At 42.3% G+C, this 21106-nt stretch overlaps 1 protein-coding gene across 4 annotated transcripts in view; it reads left to right on the top strand.

Moving 5' to 3' along the window:
• Positions 1-21106, top strand: part of UNC13B (unc-13 homolog B) — a 219705-nt gene that overhangs the window by 132852 nt on the left and 65747 nt on the right. For all 4 annotated transcript variants that reach the window (XM_075079702.1, XM_075079701.1, XM_075079700.1 and 1 more), the window contains 4 exons: positions 1004-1078; positions 1583-1802; positions 12975-13202; positions 13513-13654. In XM_075079702.1, coding sequence (XP_074935803.1) covers positions 1004-1078; positions 1583-1802; positions 12975-13202; positions 13513-13654 — 665 coding nt within the window. The remainder of the gene's footprint in view (positions 1-1003; positions 1079-1582; positions 1803-12974; positions 13203-13512; positions 13655-21106) is intronic.

The following is a 21106-nucleotide window of genomic DNA, read 5'->3' as shown; positions in this document are numbered from 1 at the left end:
GCTTGAATTTTCGCAATAACGGCATTAACTTGTGTCACTTCCTTTGTATGCTTTCATTCTCTCTCTCCACAGGCCATGGTAAGTGGCGCTAAAGACTATCCACCAAATTTTCACCAGAAACAAATATTATTTACCTTATTTTACCTCCACAGTTTTGCTTTTTATTTTGAACCTGCAGTATTGCAGTGCATGCGTATCTGTCCTGCTCCATCACTGATAGAATGAACTTTTTTCAGTCTGTCTTCAAACATGATAAATCAGAGCATAAATGGAGGTTTCTGATAGGGCTTGATGATTTCAAAGCAGAGGTTGCTAGCTTTAATTTCCATCTCTGCCTTCATCTAACTGGAGTGGCTTGCAGAAGAAGTCCTTTTTATGTCGGTGGGAGGTGCTGCAAAGGCACTGCCCTGTGCTGTCCAAGGCTGCAGAACTTAGTGTTGGTGCGATGCAGTTTTGAGGGGAAAATGCTGTTCATTGTATTCAGTGATGGCCAATGAATGTGATACACCAGCACATTCAAACCTGTGCTCCCAACCCAGTCTGTTCTGTGTTTAACCTCTTTATTTGTAACCCATTCTCTGTCACATTTGGGGGTGCTGTGTATGTTGTAAACATGATGAAATAATCCCCTTTCGGCTATGAATAAAGTTCGATATAGAAAAGTGAGTCCCACATAGTGATCTTAGGCAAGAGCAGAATTACCATTGCTACCAGAACGTAGAAATGGAGATGTGAACCCAGGTTTCATCGGCAGTTCTTACCGGAGAAACAAATAAAAGTTTACCAGAGTAAGACTGGTTGTGGGCACCAACTTGGACACCTTTCAGAGTATGCATTTCACTCTTCTTAGAAGTGAGCTATCATTTAAAAAAACAACTTGAATGTAATAGACTGCTGGTTTATTATCTGGGATGAGAGAGTCCCCTTGGTAACATCTCTGGGCATGTAGTGCTGGTGCATTTCTGAATATTGGTGGTGAATAACAAACTTTCTTCCTCCTTAGTCACTGGTTCAGTCTCGGAAAGCCGGAATTACCTCAGCAATGGCCACTAGAACATCTCTCAAAGATGAAGAGCTGGTAAGTGGGAGGGTTGCTTGGCTCCTGTTAACTTTTAGTAAGCAAATTAAGGGAATTTGGCTCTTTGGGATGCAGAGCCAGCTTCACAGATGTCTAAAAATATCTATGCAAAGCTTCTTGTATCATTTGTTTAAAGAAACCAAACATGTAAAAAATAACATTTAAAGTGTCATTATGATCCTGAAAAATGTAATCTTACCATTTCCTTCTGTGCTACCTACCATGGGGGACAGTGTGTGAAACTTGCTTTATGCAAGCTATCCCTCATCCACGAACCTTAATTCTTTTCTTTCAGCTCCTCCACTTTTTTTAAATGCCTGGAGAAACATTTTTGGAAGGATGTCCTCTACTGCTGCTTGTAAAAGTTTGATAAATTTGACTACCTCACATGTGCAGATTTATTGCTCTGCTCATGCCATTTGCCTTAAAATTCATGTTTTAACCAGCAAAAATAGGTTCAATCACCTTCTTGGATGTTGGTTTATGTGTGCTTTTACCTTTCAGAAATCTCATGTCTATAAGAAGACCTTGCAAGCCTTAATTTACCCCATCTCCTGTACAACCCCGCACAACTTTGAAGTGTGGACAGCCACAACTCCTACCTACTGCTACGAATGTGAGGGGCTGCTGTGGGGCATTGCACGCCAGGGAATGCGCTGCGGTGAATGTGGGGTCAAGTGCCATGAGAAGTGCCAAGACTTGCTCAACGCTGACTGCTTACAGAGTGAGTAGTCTCTCACGCATGCAAAAGTGTTACCAGAGCTTTCCTAAATGTATACGTGATACCTCAGTGATCAGTAAAGCTGCATTTATTAAAATGAATATCTATTTTCTGAAAAGGTGCCATTGGGCTAAGCTGCACTCATCACCGCTAGGACACACACAGCTCCACTGACACAGAAGAATTTCGCTGCAACATTGTGCTTGATTTGCTTTAATAGAAGGTTTAATTCTTGACTCCTTCATGTCTGTTTGGTTTTAAGCCATTTAATGTTTAATCTCTCTCAGTGTCAGCTTAGGTGGTGTATTTTCTAACATATCATGCATGGAAGAGAGGCAGTGGACTAGGTGAACAGGGTACTAGGCTGGATACTCTGACTTTTTTTCTGTCCCTCCTGCCCTGGTATCCCAGTCAGATTGCTTGTTTTAACCATCAGCCTGTTTTATTGTTTTAAGCTCTTCAGAGCAGCACTGGGTTCCTGCTTAGAGGTAGACTCCATGGACTTAGCTCAGGTTCTCTGTACCAGCTGCAGATTGGCAAGGCATTTTGTATCCTTGACAGTAGGGTCTCATGGCTGAATTTCTTTAGAGACCTGGGGCTGAGCCAGCACAGATGATGGGTCAGACAGAAAGGTAGGTGTTGTTTGAATGTATGGGCAGTATTTAATCTTCCTACTAGCTTTTCTGTTTATTTTGAGTTGGGGTTTTTTTCCTGCAGTGTTCAAAAACTAAGCCCTCTCTTCAGAGAAGAGCTCTTCAAAGAGCTGTGACTTTGCAGAATGAGACCTTACACAAACAATAGAGAAGTTTAAAAGGAAAAAAAAGAGTGAAAGTATTAATTTAGGCATCTGGCTTGATCAAGTTGTTTTTATTTGCTTGTAAAAGAGTTTCTTGGTTTGGTCTCACATTAATGTTCCTGCCTGAGAGCAAAATATCTTAGTCTAAATGGAATAGAAATTTCTGCCATATGTGTTAAATCTTGAGTAGGAAGGTGGGGCTGTTTCTGCTCAGTCTTGATTTTCTTGGCATTCCAGCTTGATGGATTAAGTCTAAGAAATCAGAAAAGTTTGTGGAGTATAAACAGACTTACTGTAAACCCATGTCAGTGATTGTAGGAATATAAAGAGTAAAATCTTGTATCTGCCTCGGGCTCTGGTTGTTTGGGAAAGCCAGACTGGATGATCCAGCAAGGGATACCAGTGAACCGTAGGTCATTTGTTTTTCTTATGCCTTATCTCAAGACCCCAAATGGACGTTGTTTATGCTTGTATTGTTGATGTCTGCAGAGTTTTAAGTAAGTCATAGTTAGGACTGGAGTTATTTGCAATGGCTTATTTATCAGACAGGTGATACTGATGAAACATCTCTGTTCCTCCTCAGTTTTTTAGCATTTCTGTATTTGTCTTTGAGGGTTGCAAGGTGATCTTTACAGTTTATAGCATTCGAGCAATTGCATCATTGACCTTGGCTTCATTGCAACCGTTTTGTGACTAAGCAAAGAGCTGCTGTGTTGCAGTTGGTTCAGGAGAATTTAGTTAAGCCATAACTCAGTTTTCTGTCAAAACCTGATGTAGAGGGTCAGTTAGACTCAGGACAACTTTATTTGTTTCTGGAGTTCACCAGAACCCTCTACTGACTGGTGATTTTTTCAGTATTTGAGATGAAAATCTGTCAATATGCTCATCCAGGCTTGATTCAGATGCATATCCAAGATATTTTAATGCTGCAATGGAGTTGTGATATCTCAGTTTGGAGAAAATGCTATGGAGAGCAGAGGAAAATTAGGTTCGCAGCAGCAGTGAGAGAACGAGCACAAAGCTGTTGTACGAGCAGAGGTCATGAAGCTGAAAACAACAGAAGAAAAAGTAAACTTAAGTAGCAGCTAATGACTAAGAGGAAACATATTCCTACAGGGGACAGCTGTAGCTATCCATGTTCAAGAAGAGAGACTTGAGACTGGGATGGGTACTGGAGAGAGTTCAGTGGTAATGAGGAAAATATGCGAATGTCTCAAAGAGGATGGTGTGAGTTTGTTAATCTTTCAAAAGAGAGGCTTGGCAGTGTGGGACAGGACAAGAACAGGAATGATGCTGTTTCAGACAAGTGAAAATAACCATACCAGGTCTGTCCCAATAGGATGTTTCTAAAGGGATGTTGTGGAGCCCAAAGCAGAGGTTTAAGACGTGTGTGTGACTCCTATGGCTCTGGATTATTCTTGCAGTTATCCATGGCTTAAAGCCTTTCAGAGCAGTACATGCTATGTTTAATAGCTGGCAGTGATGGCTCTGTGAATTGGTTTAATCCTTGTTTGAACATGTTTATGCCTGAACTATGTTGGGGAAGAGGGAGATAAGCAGCAGGGAGGAAGATGGTCTGTTTGAGCTTACTGTTTACAAAAGAAAAAGTGGAATAAATTTGCTGTAAGAAAATTAAATGTGGAAGTAGAAGACAACTTCAGTGATGAGAACAGAGAGTCTCTGGAACAGCCTCCGAAGAATAACCATAGGGGCAGGTTTTCTAATCTCTGGTTGGAGTTAAATAAGCTTATGCAGTGGGATGTGGGATGTGATGGTGGCAATAGTCTGCGCTTTTCTGCGGAATAGAAGCAACAACTGGAAACAACTCTATTTTTCATATATGGCAAAGCATCAGATAAGAACTTGTTATTCACGGGACTGCAGATGTTTGCTTTGCACTTTTCCTTTCAAAATGTAAACACAAGATATTTCAGCATGCAGAGTTAAAGAAACAGAGAGGATACAACTGAGAGTACACTGGGCTCAAAACTTGTGAAGCCTTGAGAAAGGTAAAACCCAAACAATCAAAAACTTTACTCACTGAGTTATATGAAAGCTGTCAGCATCAGAACATGGAAGATACAGAGACCGTGAACCGGGAGGTTTGTGCCCAGTGTGAGTGTGGTGGTTATCATTGTCTGCAGTAGAGATGTAAAGGAAACTGAAGATGGCAATTGTGTAATTAAAAGACAGAGTAGACAGAGGAAAGGTAGTGCTGAGAGATTAAGAAGATGGTGAGGCCAATATGTGGATGTGCTGCGGGTTTGGGAAAACAAGTGTTATCAATACTATAAATCTATTAAAAGGCTTTCTTGTGTAACTATAACCTTTGCTTTCACATGTTCATGCTAAAATTCTTCTAACTGGGACCCACCAGGCCAGAAAAAAATGGAAAAATTAAATTAACTTTTGTATATGTTTGAAGAACATAGGCTGTGCTTGAGGAATGAGAAATGTGGCTTCTGGGGGACAAGTAGTGGTTTAGAGATCCAATAAATTCAAGACTGAACTTTCTTGTATATTGAATTCAGGAGGTGTTTCTTCCTAACAGGAGCTTTCTTGTTGCTTTGTGTGTAAAAAAAACCCAAAACGCTCTTGGGACATATTTTCACTTTGGTCTGTTTAAGGCTTGCAGAAAATATTACATTGGAGTAAAATGAATTTTCAGGCTGGTAACAAATACAGTTCTATTGATTATACCTTGATGCCTCAGGATGTATCTTCACCTCAGTCTGTGTAAGTTTTCCACAAAATGTTGCATTGGAGTAAAATGAATTTTCAGGCTGGTCAGAAATACAGTTCCATTGTCTGGGCATTAAAATTTTGGGTAGATACCTGGGGTTTTATTCCTTAGAATCAGAATGTGCTGTTTATCCATCTTCTATCCTTTAGTACCTTTCTGTGGGAAATAAAAGGATTTCTTTCCCCAAGTCTGATAGAATTAAGTTTGGTTATTTCTGCTGAGGGTGTTTGTCTTACCCACTACAGTTTGAAGAAACTGAGTATCTGGTACAGTCAACAGATGTGTGGGACCGCCATCATGAAATACTCAAATTCAGCAATGCTTTGTTGCAATTTGAAAGAAAATCCATTTGCAGACCAGTTCAGCAGGGCTGTTCCACAATTTGGCAATGTCTGAAGCGCAGTAAACTGGAACCAGTTGTGGCATGTGTACTGCAGCCATCTGATTTATGGCTCTGTTGGCACCAGGTTGTTTCTCTGAGGGGATGTTCCTCTATTTTAGTTACTTAGAAGATACTATACTGATGATGGGGCGCTTACCTTATGATAAAAAGCTTATAAATACTTGTTCAAGAGAAGATGCTTTCTTTTTAGCGTTCTGCTATTCTTTGAAGTACTTGAAATCTCTGCTGCACAGGTACGCTTCCTTTCTTATTTGGTTGAAAATGGATGGAGGGATGTTCTTTAAAATTCCCATAGCATGCAAAGCTTTTGGAAAAAGAGAGCTTTTATCTCTTGCCCTGAGCACTGGTGTAATACTAACTAAAAAATAATGGGTTAGACAATGTTGGTATCAAAGGAAGAGTAAAGCTGGGGATGTATGTATAGGATACCAGGGAACGGATGCAGAGAAGTTGGCAGAATTTTGAAGAGGGTGGAAGGACATTATGCTACCAGGCTCCTAGTGAAAGGGGCCCATACAGTTCTGCACTAGCATTTGAAAAGCTGTAGTAATCTGCTTCTGCAAGTGTGTCTTGGGTTGTTTTTTTTTGTAGTGATGCTATTATAGTCCTCGTTAGGTTACAGTTAAACCTGAGAAAATTGCCCTGGGGTATCAGAATCTGGTCTTCTGGAGATCTTGTCAATCAGGAAATGAGATCTCAAGCTTCAAACTGTTGTTGAACATGAAATCTGTGTTGCAAGTGTGATTAGCCCTGTGTCTTTATTAGTGCTTCTTTATGGTGAGCTGGAGCAACAAACCTTGGAGAACTTCACACAAACTGTTGGGGCTGCGTTACTGAATGTCCTGCCTTTGGTACTGTTTCGGCCCTGGGGCCCTGGTTCACCTCTGGAGTTGTTCAGTGCTTTTTGACTCAGGACTGGAAGTCAGGTATATCCATTGCCTTTTGGATGAGAAACGTTTATGTGTTCCACTCTGAATTCAGAGACTGTAGTCCAGAGACCAGCTCAGTGAATGGACTGTTAGTGAGACCAATCAAGTCACTCCTGTGATAATCATCTAGGCTTCTGGTTTGAATGATGATTAGACACCATGGTGATGAACACTTGTGTGCTCCCAGAATCCTATGTAGGAAAATATTTGCACAGAAGGAGGAAGGATACCTTTATTTGAAACTTGAATATCTATTTTAAGTTTCAGGAATATGTAATTTCTAAGCATTATCCGCCTACTGAACAGCTGTCTTCTATCCTGCCAGTGTTGCTTTCTTGACTTTTTCCTGTTAAAGCATAAGATAACAGCACTGGTGGCTTACTAATAGCTGTATCAATACAATTCCCAATAAAGACATTTTGCCTTTCTGTTTCTAGTCATAAATTGACTCATAATTCAGTCCTGAAGTGGAAGAGAGAAGGAAAGCCCAGTACCATTTGTATGATACTGTACATGGTACTTGTATATTCCCATGCCTTTCTATTGCCATTTACAGGGCTACTTGAAAAGCTGAATCACTAGCCAAAACCTTCTTTTAGCAGCTGAATAAATACAATCCAAGTCCAACAGCAGGTAAAGTATCCTCTGCCATTCAGTATCACATACTTTTTAGGTGATTAGTCCCCTGATGGTTATTTTGGAAACCGATGGTTCTGTACCAATAAGCAGGTGTTAAAATTTAGAAAGAGCATGTTGTTGAGACAGAGGGTTTATCTGTTCTTTATTAGTCTGTATTGTTAAAGTGTCTGTCTGATTCTGACTTTTGCATGGCAGTTCAGGTGCAACCTCTGCAAAGAGAGAGAGACCTTCCCCAGGGAAGGAATGGTGGAGCCTTCTTACCTGAGCAAGTTATCTGGGCAGAGTGAGGGATCAGCATGGATGGAGGTGGGAGGTTTCATCTGAAAGTCAGGAGGCAGAGCCAAGCCTTAGAGGTGGAAAAAAAGAGGGGGCTCTGTGTGTGTGTGTGTGTGACATGGTGTCCCGGTTTTAGCTGGGATGGAGTTAAATTTCTTCCTAGTAGTTGGTACAGTGCTATGTTTTGGACTCAGGATGAAAATAATGTGATAACACACTGATGTTTTGGTTGTTGTTAATCAATGTTTATACTAAGTCAAGGACTTTATCCCCGACAAAGGAAAAGGAAGTAAGCGGAGCAAGAGGCCCCCATGGCTCAACCATGACCTCCTGGGTCTACTCAAATCCAAAAGGGAAGCACACCAGAAATGGAGAAGTGGAGGATTATCCACTGAGAACTACGAGGGCATAGCCAGAGAGTGCAGAGACGCAGTCAGAAAAGCAAAAGCCCAATTTGAATTGAAACTGGCTGTAGACATAAAAAATAACAAGAAAGGGTTCTTCAGACATGTCAACCACAAGCAGAAAAAGAAGGAAAACATAGGCCCACTGTTAAACAGAAAAGGAGAATCAATCACAAATTATGCAGAAAAGGCAGAGGTCCTCAACACCTTCTTCACCTCGGTCTTTACCAGCACTGTAGGGTCCCAGGCTTTGGGAACAAAATTGCCAGTTGAACCAAACACCAACCCACCATCGGTGACGGAAGAGTTAGTATATGAACTACTACAGGAGCCTAACCCCCACAAATCAATGGGCCCTGACGCCATCCACCCGAGGGTGTTGAGAGAGCTGGCTGACATCATTCCAAGACTGCTCTCCATAATCTTTGAGAAGTCATGGAGGATGGGGAATGTCCCAGAGGACTGGAGGAAGGCAAATGTTACCCCTATCTACAAGAAGGGCTTGAGGGAGGATCCGGGTAACTATAGGCCCATCAGCCTTACTTCAATCCCTGGGAAAGTTATTGAACGAATCCTCCTGGGGGCCATCACAAGTCAAATGAAGCACGTAATTGGGAAAAGCCAACATGGCTTCACTAAAGGCAGATTGTCCTTGACAAACCTGGTGGCCTTCTATGACAAAGTGACTTTCCTGGTTGACATGGGGCAGGCGGTGGACATTGTCTACCTGGACTTCTCCAAGGCCTTTGATAGGGTCCCCCACAGTCTCCTCCTGGAGAAATTGATGCATTATGGCCTAGACAAGTGGTCTGTGCAGTGGGTGGGGAACTGGCTGACAGGCCACACCCAAAGGGTGGTGGTAAATAGCTCCTTTTCCAAGTGGCAACCTGTCACTAGTGGAGTCCCCCAGGGATCAATATTGGGCCCAATGTTATTCAACATCTTTATAAGTGGTCTGGATAATGGCATCAAGTGTAGCTTGATGAAGTTTGCTGATGACACCAAGTTGAGTGGGGAAGTAGGCACTTCAGAAGGGAGAGCTGCTCTGCAGGGAGATCTGGATAGGCTGGAAGAGTGGGCCAGCAAGAACCTTATGAAGTTCAGCAAGGATAAGTGTGTAAGGTCTTGCACCTGGGAAAACATAATCCAGGAGTGCAGCACAGACCGGGATCCCCCTGGCTGGAGAGCAGCTCTGTGGAAAGGGACCTGGGGGTCCTGGTGGACAGAAAGCTCAACATGAGCGAACAGTGGCTGCTGCGGCCAAGAAGGCCAACAGGATGCTGGGTTGCATCAAAAAGGGCATCGCCAGCAGAGAGAAAGAAGTCATTATCCTGCTCTACTCAGAGCTTGTCAGGCCACACCTGGAGTACTGTGTCCAGTTCTGGTCCCCACTATGCAAAGAGGATGTGGACGGGCTGGAAGGGGTCCGGAGAAGGGCCACCAAGATGATCAGAGGACTGGGAAGCTGCCATACGAGGATAGGCTGGGAGAGCTGGGTTTGTTCAGCCTTGAGAAAAGGAGGCTTAGAGGGGATCTCATCACCATGTACCAGTACTTAAGGGGCAGCTACAAAGAAGACGGAGACTCCCCTTTTACAAGGAGTCACATGGAGAGGGCAAGGGGGGATGGACACAAATTACTCTTGGGGAGATTCTGCTTGGACACCAGAGGGAAATTTTTCACAGTGAGGACAGTCACCATTGGAATAATCTCCCCAGGGAAGTGGTTGACTCGGCCACGTTGGACACCTTCAAGAGTCGTCTGGACAGGGTGCTGGGCCATCTTGTTTAGACTCTGCTCTTCCCAGAAAGGTTGGACTCGATGATCCCTGAGGTCCCTTCCAACCTGGGATTCTGTGATTCTGTGACTTTTCAGCTTCCTATGCTCTGCCAGTGAGGAGGTACACAAGAAGCTGGCAGGAAGCACAGCCGGGACTGCTGACCCAAACTGGGCCAAATCCCATACCATATTGTGTCATGCCCAGCATATTAAACTGGGGGAGTTGGCCGGGGGCAGGAGTCACGGCTCGGGGACAGGCTGGGCATCGGTCGGCAGGTGGTGAGCGGTTGCGCCACTTGTTTTTCCTGAGTTTTGTTCCCCTCCCTCTCTTTATTGCTTGTCTTTTCATTACATCATGATTATTATTATTACTACTACTACTACTACTACTATTATTATATTTTATTTCAATTATTGAACTGTTCTTAACCCAAAAGTTTTCTCACTGTTACCCTTCTGATTCTCTCCCCCTTCCCACGAGGGGGATGCAAGTTAGTGTCTGTGTGGTGTTGACTTGCCAGCTGGGATTAAACCGTGACACATGGCTTGCACATCCTGCAGCCCAGGATGCTAGGGACTGCTGCTACCCTTGCAGAGGGACAAATGCACCGTGCAAGGTCTCTAGAGGTGGTGGGGATGTTAAATATGTTTTCAACTAGAATTCCACCATTCGTCCAAGTTTTTATTCTAAAGCATCATTTGATGCTCTTGGAGTGCTTGCATTAAAGCAATGATACAGACCGTGCCACCCCAGAACTGTGGTAACTCTTGTCCCATCTCAGTGATGAACAGTGAGAAATTAAGATTTACAAGCTGCCTGGCTAGTAATTTATTTAGAAAATGATTCTGAAATAGAGCAGTCTGCTCATGCACAACATGAACTCTTAATGTTTGAATTTGATTCTTAATTTCCTTAAAGTCAGAAAGGGCAGGGTTGGTTTCCTGGATCACTACAGATTTCAGAATTCCAGCTAGGAAAGGTAAATTGTTCAGTTTGGCCTTTGCTGATTTCCCACTAATTTCTGTATCTCTGCACAGAGTGTATAGAGTCCACCTTCATCCCCAGAAGACCTAGTTCTGTTAAAGCTGAATGGCACTTCTTATCTGAAGTTCAAAGTATAGCCCCTGGTATCATTTTGGTTTCACACTCCTTTAATAAATGTTGGGTCTACAGCTGGATGATTGCCTGATACAAGGCATCACTTTGGGTGGTGCTAGTTCTTCATCACCAGTGAGTAGAGACAGCAGGGACTCTGTAATTAATTCCAGTATTTTTAATTCATTTCATCTTAAGCCAACAATAGGAAACACTGGGGCAGATACATTTTATTGTACTAAATGAGATACTGAACATCAAGCCTCTAACAAGGAAAATGAAAAAAGTAATTACCAGGTAATGCAGAGGTATGGCTTGTTTTATACCCAGGTCTTTAATAGCATGCCTTGGTATGCAGTGTCCTTAATGCACTTCTGAAACTTCAGTGGTCACAGTCTGTTCCAAACTGTGTTTTTATTATTTTTGGTTTGGATGGTGGAAGTTATAATTGAGTTTTGTTTCTTTATTGAAGTGAATTTAGTAACGGTGAAAGGTGTTAGACAGAACGCCTTAGAAATTAATGTCTTCAGGCAGCATTAGTCACTGAGCACCCTGTCGAGCCTGCTAACAAGGTTGCCTGTTACATTGTACTGCTGGGGGTCCTTTATGTGTGTGTGTGTTCATAGAACTTTATTCATATTTGGTGACTGCCTGCTAAAACTGTTTCATATGCAAAAGTGTAATGCCTTACGTTAAAGGTTCTCCAGATACCATATTTGCCCAGTTGTTCCAGAAGAAAACAGTTCTATGTATCTTTGTGACTGTGGCTCCCTTTGCACACACTTGCACCTGCTTTAATTAATATTTTTAAGGTAATTTAATATTGGTGAACATCTGGATGAAGATCACTTTTCTAGGACAAAGCTTACTTTAATTAATCACTCCGAGAAAAACTAAAGAAAACCCAAACAAACAACCAAAAATAACCCACACAAACAAACAGAACCATATTAAACTAAACAGAAATATTATGACTGAATGTGTTCACAGGACTTTTGTACTGGTTTAAATTGATCAGATTTAAGATCAGAACTGGAAATTGCTGCAGGCTGCATGTAGAGCACAGTGCAATTTTGAGTTTCCAGCTTTTTGTTTCACACCCTGGTTTGTCTACCCTGTTAGCTCATGTCAGTGCTTTCATTAACGCATGCCTCATGTTTGTCACAATAGTCACTGGATGAATTTTGGCAGCAAACATGACTGTCTAAATTGAGTATGGAGTAGTTGGTTGCGGGAGCATTCTTATCTCATAATTACATGAACTTCTATATTTTGTAACGGCTATGCAAGTGACTAGAGGCCTCTCTTTTTCCAGATACAGTTAAATACCTATGTAGTACAGACCCTATGTCTGGCCTTTGTGTTTCCAGCCGCTAGATACCATACTGGTGCCCTATGCCTATGATGGCCCAAGTTTTTAACTCCTGATTTTACCACCTTATAGGTATTTGTTATAGTTACTATGCCTGTGTGATTCTAAGAATGGATTATTTGAGTTGTCTCCTTACATACTGATAGAGTGGGATCCAGAGAGGCACTTTGGATACTTCCACCGTGATCCAAACAGGGTGGTTCCTGGCAGAAGAACAGGACACAGATTGTGCTGTGCTGAGTAAGGACTACTCCTGTGGCATCAGTAGGGAATGCTGACCATGTCAGCCCATCTGAACTTCTGCTCTTCTGTGGTGCAGAGGTGCATCACTGAGACAAGCTCATAGATACTGTTTGTAATGGAGGTCCAACCAGGGATTTATTTATTCAAAGCAAGGTGATGAGAGGAGGGGGCGTATCTGCTGTTATGAGTAAGGACCTCAGTTCTGAGTCTTCCTCAGCTGCAGGCGTATTGAACTCAAGCCTGTTGTCAGGAGAGCAACCTGGTCCCAGGTTATAGAGGAGTCTGGCCGCACACTTTCCATTGTACCCTCCCAGGTCCAAGTGGTCCAGGTTCTCTTGTGTGTATGTTGAAATGGGGGGGTCTGACCGTATAAGTCAGTAGCAAGAGCCATCGTGGAGGGTAACTCATGGCTTTGATCCAGCTGTCCAGATTCAGTGAAACACGACTTTGTGTTTGTCTGTTTCTGATGAGCATTGTGTACTTTCTGGTGCACAGGAGCAGCAGAGAAGAGCTCAAAGCATGGAGCTGAAGACCGAACCCAGAATTTCATCATGGCCATGAAGGATCGCATGAAAATTCGGGAGCGGAACAAGCCAGAGATCTTTGACTTGATCAGAGATGTGTTCTGTGAGAGTAAAATGACACATGCTCAGCAGATGAAGACAGTGAAGCAGAGCGTGCTTGATGGCACCTCAAAATGGTCAGCAAAGATAACTATCACGGGTGAGTAAGGAAGGCATGGGTTCTCTTGGCCTGGCTTGGGAGCCTAAGGTAAGAGAGAGTTGGGGTAAAGCTAAAGAGAACGGAGAGGAAGGGCTTCTCCCTCCTGTGTCTCTTTCTGCTCAGTGTACAGGTAGCAGGTGGAGCTACTCCTACCCCAGGCACTGCAGTGCACCATGAGCTGAGGCTTATAAGAAAAGCTCTCATGCATGATATTCCTCTTTCTCTGGCCTCTTAGAGCTGCTGCTTCACACAGTGTGTGGACACATTGTCTTATTGCATGGTGGTGGTAACCCTTCTCTTTTCCTTCCAGTGCTGTGTGCTCAGGGTCTGCAGGCCAAAGACAAGACTGGGTCCAGCGATCCATATGTAACCGTTCAAGTCGGTAAAACGAAGAAGAGGACAAAAACAATTTTTGGGAATCTGAACCCTGTTTGGGAAGAGAAGTTTTACTTGTAAGTTCTCTTACAAGGACTCTCACCCCAATTTTGCCTGTTTGTACAATCTGTGCTTCAACAGCTATGTCTTCTCTGTCAGTATGCTCTCCCACACCACCTGTAATGTATGATGGTTTCACTTCCACTCAGCGTTGTGTGCGTGCATTTAGCAGGTCGATGTGTTTAACAGTGTACATAGTGCACACCTGTCCATTTCATCTGTCTTACTTGTGTATATATAAATTGTCTGCTCTGTGAACACTTTTATATTGATGTTTCTAAAGAAAGCTAAAGAGAAAGGAAAATCTTTAACTCGGCAACTTTTGTTCCTGGCTAGTACACTTACTTTCAAAATTCTTTGTAATGTAAGAGAGTGAAATTTGTATAAAAGAGTGAGCAGTCTTCCCATGACCTGTTGCTGTGACCTGCTACTGGTGTTTGACAAAGGTTAAAGGTAGTTAGTTGCTTGTCACTTGTCTGTGACACTACCAGTCTCCCCTTTTAATTCTGGAAAATCAATGTAACAATAACTTGAGGGATTATCTGCTTTCAAGATGAGCAATGTATCCATGTCTGAATTGAAAGCAAAGGCTGGAGGCACAATTCTTTAGATATCAACTGCTCTCAGAAGGCTGAAGAATGTATTATTCCATGCTGCTTTTATTGAATCAGTAAACAGTACCCCCAATTTATCATTGAACGTGTTATAAAACAAAATGGAGACATAAAATCCAGCAAGCATTTTCTGAAGATTCTGGATGATCTCATGCAACCTCAAACATCTTTATTTCCTTTAATGTGTAAGCTCTTCCCTTGTCCTTCTCTCCCTTTCCTTTTAATTTTTCTTCCCTGTTTTTTTCTGAACTGACTGGGGGGAGCTGCAAAGTAAAATTTGTTTGTGTTTTAAAATCAGGCTTATATCAGCCCAGCTTTGTCTTTACACAGTACAAACAAAATTATTTTTAAAGTAGTTTTGAGCTACTCAATAACATCAGAAAAGTCTTGGTGCTATTTTGAGCAACTAAACCCTTGGCTTTATTCTTAGTTTAATCCAAGGTAACGTTACTGCTTGGTAAGTAGTAAGTATGCTTAGGTGCCATTTGGATAACTCTAGTCACAATAGGAGTAAGTCTGTGTGGGAGCCTTAAGGACCTTGATTTACCATGCCAAGTAGTTACCATGGTATTCGCAGTGTGTTCCCTTCTAATTTTAGGAGCTTCAACAAATACTGTGTTTAAAGATAGATAGCACAACGTGATAAATGTCACAGTTTTAACAGTGCCACTGTTCAGATTTTATCGCCATGTCTGTGATTCAGCAGATAATATGCTGTTAGGCATTAAAGTTGATGCTACTTTGTCTTGCCGGTGTATAGGTGGTTGTTTTAATTGCCATGGAATAGCAGGAGGAGGTGAACACAATGAGCACAGTGTCCAGATCAATGGCAGGAGAGCATTCAGTACTAGAATCAATGTGTTGTTTCATTAGTAGATGTCAAAGCTCACCTTATGCTGTGTGAGGAGAGTGTAATTTAGAAGTGTGTGTAGCACTGGTCTTTTACATGCCCATCTTCCTTTTTTGCATTTATGGATCTTTTTTCAGCTTACAACTCTTAAAATTTATGACATTTTCTGCCCCTATAATCAAATGGAAATTTAAATCAACATATGCATGCCAAAAATACCCATTACATACCAAACTTTTTCAGAAGAGATTTTTAGGGCAATCAAGAGATTGTCAAATTTAAAGGGTTGTGGGGGGGTGTTTGTTTCTTAGAATGAAGTTAGTTTGTTACAGTGGTAGAAAGGTGTGCTGGTAGTCATTGAAAATCTACCTTGCAGTAGACGTATGAAAAGTTTCGTGTTCAAAACACGTAAACATTTAAAGGGGTGCAAGATATGTGAGTAGAGAGAGGTCAGATCAGTAACTAATGTGTCTTTTAGCAATTTTTGTTCCTTTTCTGTTTGGCTTGTTGGACAGACTTGTTTGTAGCTGGTGTTCATTAGGTGCCTAGTGTCTTTTATACAGCCATAATTGCAGTGTCTTTTCAAAGGTTGGATATAGAGTCAGAAATCGGTGCGCACTGGTCATTATGGTTATAGCATTGTTATTGTAAGCCGTGGCATGAATTGAGGTGGACTATGTAGAGCTAAGTGGTAAAATTCTTTCTACAGATTCAGTGAAGTTTATTGAAAGCAGCTTAAACAAGTTTTAAAGTTTTTTAAGGCTGCAGTACCCTATTTAAAATAGTTTTTCTGTGCTTATTTTTAGTGATGGATGGAAAAGTTTATTAACTTAAATACCTTAAAGATTACTTTGTTCCTTTTCTATATATTTTCAGAACAAAATGTTGTGGTAGGCTTGACCCAATTTGGGAGTCCAGATTTGGAGTGGTATTTTAGAAAATATACTTCATGTTTCTACTATAAGTGCTATCTAGGTCACTACTAGCCTGTGTCACTGCAAGCATCTGCTTCAATTAATGACCGGTTCTTGGAGCATATTCCTGTTGTCTGAGCAAGGGGTTGCAGGTTTCTTTGTATAGTTACATTTTTAGCTTTAGGAAACATGTTATAGAGTTTTGTGTCTTTCATTCGAGTTTGAAGACCTATGACCTTTCTGCTCCGTTCAAAGTTCACAGGCTTAATGCAAAGACGCTGCATGTATGGTGCTTGGCAGGAAGAAGCTTGATAGGGGATGCCAGCCATTGCTGCAATACAGAAATGTTTTTCTGTGAGCAAGGAAGCCTGCTTCCCTTGCTTTACATCCTGTTCCCCTTCTGCAGTAATCCCAGACCCCTTTCCTATAGCTATGATGAGCAGGCTTACAGGTAGCCTCCTTGCTTTGCCCTGCACGTTTCTCCTCTGTGCCCTCAACTCTCTTCCCTTGCCCCTGACCATGGCTGGGCAGACGGAAGCACGTGTCCTACCTCCAGCTGGTTTCAAGTTGTATGGATCAATTAGTTCATGAGAGCCAGGTGGCTACACACTTTCCAGGGACAGCAGCTGGTACGGGCTTCTCTTCTCCATCTAGCTGTAATTTTTTCACAAAGCTTATTGGAACATAGAAGCTTCCATAAAAAGTCTGCGTTACTCATTTCCTTAGGCCACAGCCCAGTAATATTAGAGGGAAGACATTTTTGCACTATTCAATGCATTTAGAACAGGACATTAATTTTCCATTTAGGCATGTTTTAGACTGTCAGTAGAAAATACAGGCTTCCTATAATCTTTTCTGTAAAGGCTGAAGCTGAGCATCCACTTGAACGGGTTACAATGGCAGACAGTGTTTAGGTGAATAAGCTTTTGACCACAGGACAGTTTTAGAGGGAGAGCCCTGGGCTCCATTGGAGGCTGCTGGTCTGTACCTTTTTTTCAGGAAGCACCCCAGCCTTCAATGACCAAGAGCACTAGAAGTTACTGGATTCAAGCAAGACTTTGCCATACTTCTTGGCCTAGCCACAAAATGACTCGTTCATTTTACAGTAATATTCACTTGAAGTTGTATTGTCTGAGTACAGCTGTGTCTGAAGCTTTGAATGGTGGGTGTGAAATCATTGCCTGGAACAGATTACATTGTCACTGAACAGTTTGCAAGAGGCATGTTTATTCTTTTTCGCTGCAGAAGAGTAACTGCGTTAAAATAAATGCAGTGCCTCCTGCTAGCAGATAATCAATATTTTACTAGGGCATGCAGAGCCCCATATGATATACATTCCTGCTAATCCTTTGGGAATGGTGCTGTGGCATACTAACCACTGGGTTGTCATCCAAAAGCTTCCATTTGGCTCCTCAATTTTCCTTTCAGCTGCTGAGCCTCTGATCAAGCTCAGCATCTTTCAGTTATCTCTTTGGTCGTATGACTATACCAGACCTGGTTTTTAGACTTTCCCTTCTGAGACCACTGTGTGTATAAATGTCACTGTAACTCTGCACCCTCAGCCTCCCTTCAGTGCATGTCAGGGGCCACGCAGCTTGTCTTGCTTGCTTTATATTACAGGTACTGCTGCTAGGAATTTTAGCTTTGTTCTCTTACCACTCCGATTTTTGCCTTCAGTGTTTTCTCCAGTGTCCTTTCTTCCCCCTAATAGAGGAGACTTGCCATTGTTTAAAAATCAACCTGTCCTGAGTAGTTTTCTGTCTTCCATTCCCATTGGAGTTGGCCACAACAGAGCTGCCAGGTGGACCTGGCCTTGTCAAGACACTTCATTTGAACCACATTCAAATCTTCCTGCTTTTTCAGCCAGACCATTTCCCAGAGGCAATTTTTTTTTTCTGCTCCCTCTGTGTATGTTGTTATAACTCTTTGCTGGACTTTCTCGTACTGGTTGCTACAACTACTCCTTTCTTTCTCATTTTCCTGAAAATTGCTTTGCCTTTTTTTTTTTTAAGCTTTTTTTCCTCAGAAGCAAAACTTTCCTCCTGAAATGATCACAGGTCCTAATGTCCTATTGTGTTGATCTGTTCTCTCCTGCCTCCTGCAATCCCATCCATTATTTCTGCAAGCAGCTGTGCACTTTCTTTCTCCACCATTGTACAAATTGTCCCCTGCACTGGACTGTGAAACTTTACAGGCCCTTCTTGAGAGCTGCATCTGCTGTGGTGCAAAGGGGAAACTGCTCATAGAATATGGCCATATAGATATTCACTACAGTTTTGGAACCATATATATTTTTACTATCAAAGCACAACAAGACTACTTATTTCTCCGTCTGACTGACCTACTTTTAAATCTGCAAAACATTGTTGCTGCCGTTGCTCTCTCACTTCCAGTGTTCATCCTTGCTACATCTAGTTGTTGCTTTTTGTCTTCGTTAGCCTGTCAGCTTTACAAGGCAAGGGCTGTCATGCTGTTCTGGGAGCTGCCAAGCACAAAGGAGTCCTGGCTGCAACTGAGGCCTCTGGTCTCTCCTGTTCTTCAGGCAGAAACTACAAGAAAACAACGTCTTTATGTAAAATGGGCATGTTGAGTGATAGGGTTGCACTGGTGTCCCACCTCTCTAGTCTCCACAGTGCATTTTAGAGATGCACAGTCTAGGTCTCCACAGTTCAGCATTAGTGGAATGAAACTGAAGGCTTGGTGTGTCCTGAAGGGTTAACGTGTTGATAGCAACTTTCTTGAGATGAGAAATTGATGAGAAATCCCTTCCTTTTCCATTTTATTATATTAACATTATTTTCATTATTATCATAATCATTATTATTATTATTTTATTGTAATCATTAAACTGTGCTTATCTCAACCCACAAGTTCTTTTGCTCGTCCAGTTCTCTTCCCCATCCCACAGGGGTGGGGGGAGTGAGGGAGCGGCTGCGTGGTGTTCAGTTGCCAGCTGAGGCTGAACCACGACAGGAAGAAAAGTTCATGCGATACAAATGGACCTTCACCCTTGTGGGTATTTACAAGGCTCTGTTTGTCTTCATAAGTGTAGGTCCAGCAATATGAGCTAATGGTGTTAGAAAGTTATAGGTTTTCAATTTGGCACCCTCCATGCTTTGAACTTGTGATTTTTACTGTAGATATAGATCATTTTGTGAACTGCTGGATACACAGTTTTATAGGTATACCTCTGTATCTTTTAAGGCAGGACTTTCTCAAACTTCAAGTATTGCCACAGCGTAACAAGGCTCATGACTTTGGCTTTAGTGTTCCTGTGGAGGTCAAGTAACAGTCCTGCAAATGTTGTTAGCATAAACAGCAAATGATTAGCAAATTCAGTGCAAATGTCATTGGGTTTTTTGCTTCAAAGTACAAATCACTGGCACAAAAGTGGTGTTCTAGTCATTTTTAGCTGCTTCTCCTTTTTCTTTCTCTCCACTTTTTGAAGGAGATGAAGCTCCATCCCAGACCTCTGACATCATCTGAGCCAATTTGGGCCAACTTTTACAGATGGGCAGAGGTCTCGGAACTAAGAATCACTTTCTACAATTTATTTGCGGAAGTTGGAGCTAGATTAGAAGGATACGAATTACTAACTTCATTGTGGGAGGCACTGTAATGTAAATTCACCAGCTGCCTGTTCTGTTTAGCCACCAATATACCACTTAGCGTGTGTGTGGGCATGCCACTATGTGTGCAGATCAGAATTAATTACAGCTTCGTGTGCTCGCGTGCTTCCCCTCAGCCTAGTTGCTAGCTGGGCATGGGAAGAGCCCAGAATATTGGCAGCACAGGGGACATGTGTGGGAACCGGTGATTTGGGGTCGGGTAAGGCCAAGGGGAACGTGGCAGAAGAAATGGAGGTAGAGAGTGGGTTAGAGAGCAAGTCAGCAGAATCAGGCTCAGCTGCTTCCGCTGCTCCTGCAACCACTGGCTTCACACAGAAAAACTTCATGGAAAAGAATTCACAATTTATTTGATTTTGTTTTCCTTAAAGGTTTGGTGTGCTGTTTCCTGAAAACATTAGCTTATTGGATAGCTTGAAGTGTAAAAGTAACTTCTTTATAAAAATGGCACCGCTGCAAACATCAGGGCAATATGGATATAAAAGAAAGACAATTTCTGAGCCATGTACAAAGGGAACATGATTTACAGTCTCTTGCACTCTGAAATGGGCCTGAAAGCATTCAGTAGTTTCTTCCTTGCAGTGGGGCTACAGAGTTTCTTCTCTCTTCGTCCACTTGGGGAAGCTGTGGGAGCTCAGCTGTGGGAGACGGGGTGGATGAATGTGTGCACACAGTGAAATCCAGCTTCACAAAAACGTAGCAAGAAGTGGGGCAGGCATCTTCAGAAATGTACTGGCCTCTGTATTAATGAAAGGGAAAGTTTCTATCAGCAGAGCTTGTTAGCCAGTCTTACGGAATTGTGATGCTGTCACAAATTGAAAGCTATTTCTCATTAGTTAGAAAGCCTGTTACCAGTTAACAAGCCCAAGTCCTCCAGCATTCATGGGTCTGTTTTGGGCTGCTCTCTGGAAGGTGAACTGGTGTTGACACAGCTGTCTTGCAGCACCAAAAGCAAGTACTGTGGTTCCTACAGACTTCGATGGTGATGTTTTAGGGGTAAGCCACCAGCCCAAGGCTTTCAGCTGCTGTGAGCAACTGATAAGGCTCACTCTCTGGCATGGGGGCAGCACAAGGAATAGGAATTGAGCAGTCTTTTAAAAACAACAGAGAAAGGTGTGGTAAAATAGAAGCTTCAGTTGCTCAGTAAATGCTACTGGAAAGTTTCCTGTAGCACTTAGCAGTGAGTTATACTGCTGTAGCCAAATGAAGGATGATAGCCAGCCACTCCAGGCGTGTGGGATGATGCATGTGATACTACCTAAGGTAGATTTAGATCTCAACAGTGAAAGTTTTCCTAAAGAAAAGAACAGTTTCTGACCATTGGTAGCAAAGAAACAAGATCGAAGTCGTCCTAACAAAGAATTGGCATACCAGAAGATGAGGTCTGAAGAAGTCTGGAGCTAATTTGTCGGTGCTTTGTAAATGGCACTATGTGCCAATCTGTAGTTTTAGGCACCCGTGTACT

Source organism: Phalacrocorax aristotelis, chromosome Z, assembly GCF_949628215.1.
Source record: "Phalacrocorax aristotelis chromosome Z, bGulAri2.1, whole genome shotgun sequence".
In the NCBI taxonomy this organism is placed as follows: Eukaryota; Metazoa; Chordata; class Aves; order Suliformes; family Phalacrocoracidae; genus Phalacrocorax; species Phalacrocorax aristotelis.
Note: the sequence above shows the minus strand (reverse complement) of the source record. Positions and strands in the feature narration are given on the sequence as shown.